Raw genomic sequence first — 2,110 nt, 5'->3', positions numbered from 1 at the left:
CCACTACTTTTAAAAATAAACCAAAAATTTGAGCTTTAAACCAGTACATTCTTGCCTGAAAACTCTTAATACTACATATCACGACATCATAACTGTATTATGTTTGAATTACACAGGTTTTCTGCTTTACTATTGATGCTTGCTGGTTAGTGCGAAATGCATTCTGGGATACCTGGCTGTCTCAAGTCCACACAAGTCACCTCTCGATGCATCCCCGATAAAAGGGGCGGATCAACAACACATCCAGGGATTTGAACTGTACTTGGCAAGATATGAACTTTGAATTGGAACAGTTCTTGTGCAGCAACTGATGATGTTTCACAAGAACACAAGTATAGACAAGAACACATATTGAGAAACGGCTAACTACAAATAAATGAGGCATTTATGTAGCACTTTACTATGTACTACTGTACACCATGAGTGCTTCACAATCACATCAGGGGCCGCTCCTCACCCAAAACCTGGATAATTCAACAGCAGCCACAGAGCAACAGCGCCAACTACAGGTGGAGAGATCTGACTGTCCAACTTAGACAGAAGAGACACTGTTTCTCAGCACAAAGATGAACTACTTATCATGATTTCAGACTGTGGTGATGTGGTTTCTCCACTGCATGGATCTTCATGTGTATCTTCAGGTGACTTTTAATAATGAAACTCTTTCCACACTGATCACACGTGTGCTGCTTCTCTCTGCTGTGGATCCTCTCATGTGTTTTCAGATTTGATGAATCACTGAATCTCTTGTCACAGTCTGAACACTTGTAAGGTTTTTCTCCAGTGTGGATCCTCTCATGTGTTTTCAGATATGATGAACAACTGAATCTCTTGTCACAGTGTGAACACTTGTGAGGTTTCTCTCTGCTGTGGATCCTCTCATGTTTTTTCAGATGATCTGATTGACTGAATCTCTTGTCACAGTGTGAACACTTGTAAGGTTTTTCTCCAGTGTGGATCCTCTCATGTGTTTTCAGATTTACTGACTGACTGAATCTCTTGTCACAGTGTGAACACTTGTAAGGTTTTTCTCCAGTGTGGATCTTCTCATGTGTTTTCAGATTTGATGACACACTGAATCTCTTGTCACAGTGTGAACACATGTAAGGTTTTTCTCCATTGTGAATTCTCTGGTGCAGTTTTAAACCGTTTGCTGCAGTAAAAGTCTTCTCACACTCAAAGCACATGTACTCTCTCACACCAGTGTGTGTTTTTTCATGTTTATGTAAATATTGCAGCAGTGAAAAACTCTTTCCACACACAGAACATGAATATGGCTTCTCCTTTGTATGAACTGTCAGATGTTTCTTCAGGTCTGATGACCCTAGAAATGTTTTGTCACATTGATCACATGTGAACGGTCTCTCTCCAGTGTGAACTTTCATATGTTCTTTAAGGTGTGATGATCGCGTGAAACTCTTTCCACATTGATCACATGTGAACGGCTCCTCTCCAGTGTGGATCTTCATGTGTGCTTTAAGGCTTGATGATTGACTGAATCTCTTCCCACATTGATCACATGTGAACGGCTTCTCTCCAGTATGAACTCTCATGTGAACATCAAGACTTTGTTTGGTTGTGAAACTCTTTCCACACTGAGTGCAGGTTGTAAATTTCTTGGCTCTTCTATTCTTTAGAAGTGTATTTTTAGTCTTTAAGCGACTCAAAGGTTTTTCTCCAGGTTTGTTATGATGTTCCTCCTCCACTTCCATCAGCTCTGAAATGAAAGAAAGTCATTTAAATTTTCAGTACATCAAAATAATTTAAAGAGAGAAATGTGAAGTGAAATGTCACACAATTGAGACTTGCTGTGATAGACAACTGCTATAAAATATTCAGATCATTTTGATACACAGTCCAGAATGAATCAAGTATAACATTTTATTTGACAGGTAAAAATGTATCATGCCAGTTACACAATTAGACATTTAGAAGACAATTTAAAAATAAGAAATACATAACATCAATTTATCAAAGCTTAAATATAGCATAAGAAATGTATACCTGACTGAGGCATATTTTTTATGTAAAATAAACTTATTTTTATGTTATTTTACTTTACTTAAGTAAAAAAAAAAATCATTCCAGCAAGTTCAGGCAGCCGAAACCT

General features: G+C 37.9%; 1 protein-coding gene across 1 annotated transcript; it reads right to left on the bottom strand.

The window, feature by feature from the left end:
- Window positions 1-578: 578 nt before the first annotated feature.
- Window positions 579-1,631, bottom strand: LOC137007544 (zinc finger protein 271-like). Its single transcript, XM_067369084.1, has one exon. The coding sequence runs from the start codon at window positions 1,551-1,553 to the stop codon at window positions 579-581; it is 975 nt and encodes a 324-aa protein (XP_067225185.1). The 5' UTR covers window positions 1,554-1,631.
- Between the last annotated feature and the right edge of the window lie 479 nt (window positions 1,632-2,110).

The sequence above is a fragment of the Chanodichthys erythropterus genome, chromosome 19, assembly GCF_024489055.1.
Source record: "Chanodichthys erythropterus isolate Z2021 chromosome 19, ASM2448905v1, whole genome shotgun sequence".
NCBI lineage: Eukaryota > Metazoa > Chordata > Actinopteri > Cypriniformes > Xenocyprididae > Chanodichthys > Chanodichthys erythropterus.
This window is presented reverse-complemented; position numbering and strand designations above follow the sequence as displayed.

Bases quoted from the DNA above. Each gene is read 5' to 3' on its own strand.
- LOC137007544 (XM_067369084.1), bottom strand. From the start codon at position 1,553: ATGAGAGTTCATACTGGAGAGAAGCCGTTCACATGTGATCAATGTGGG.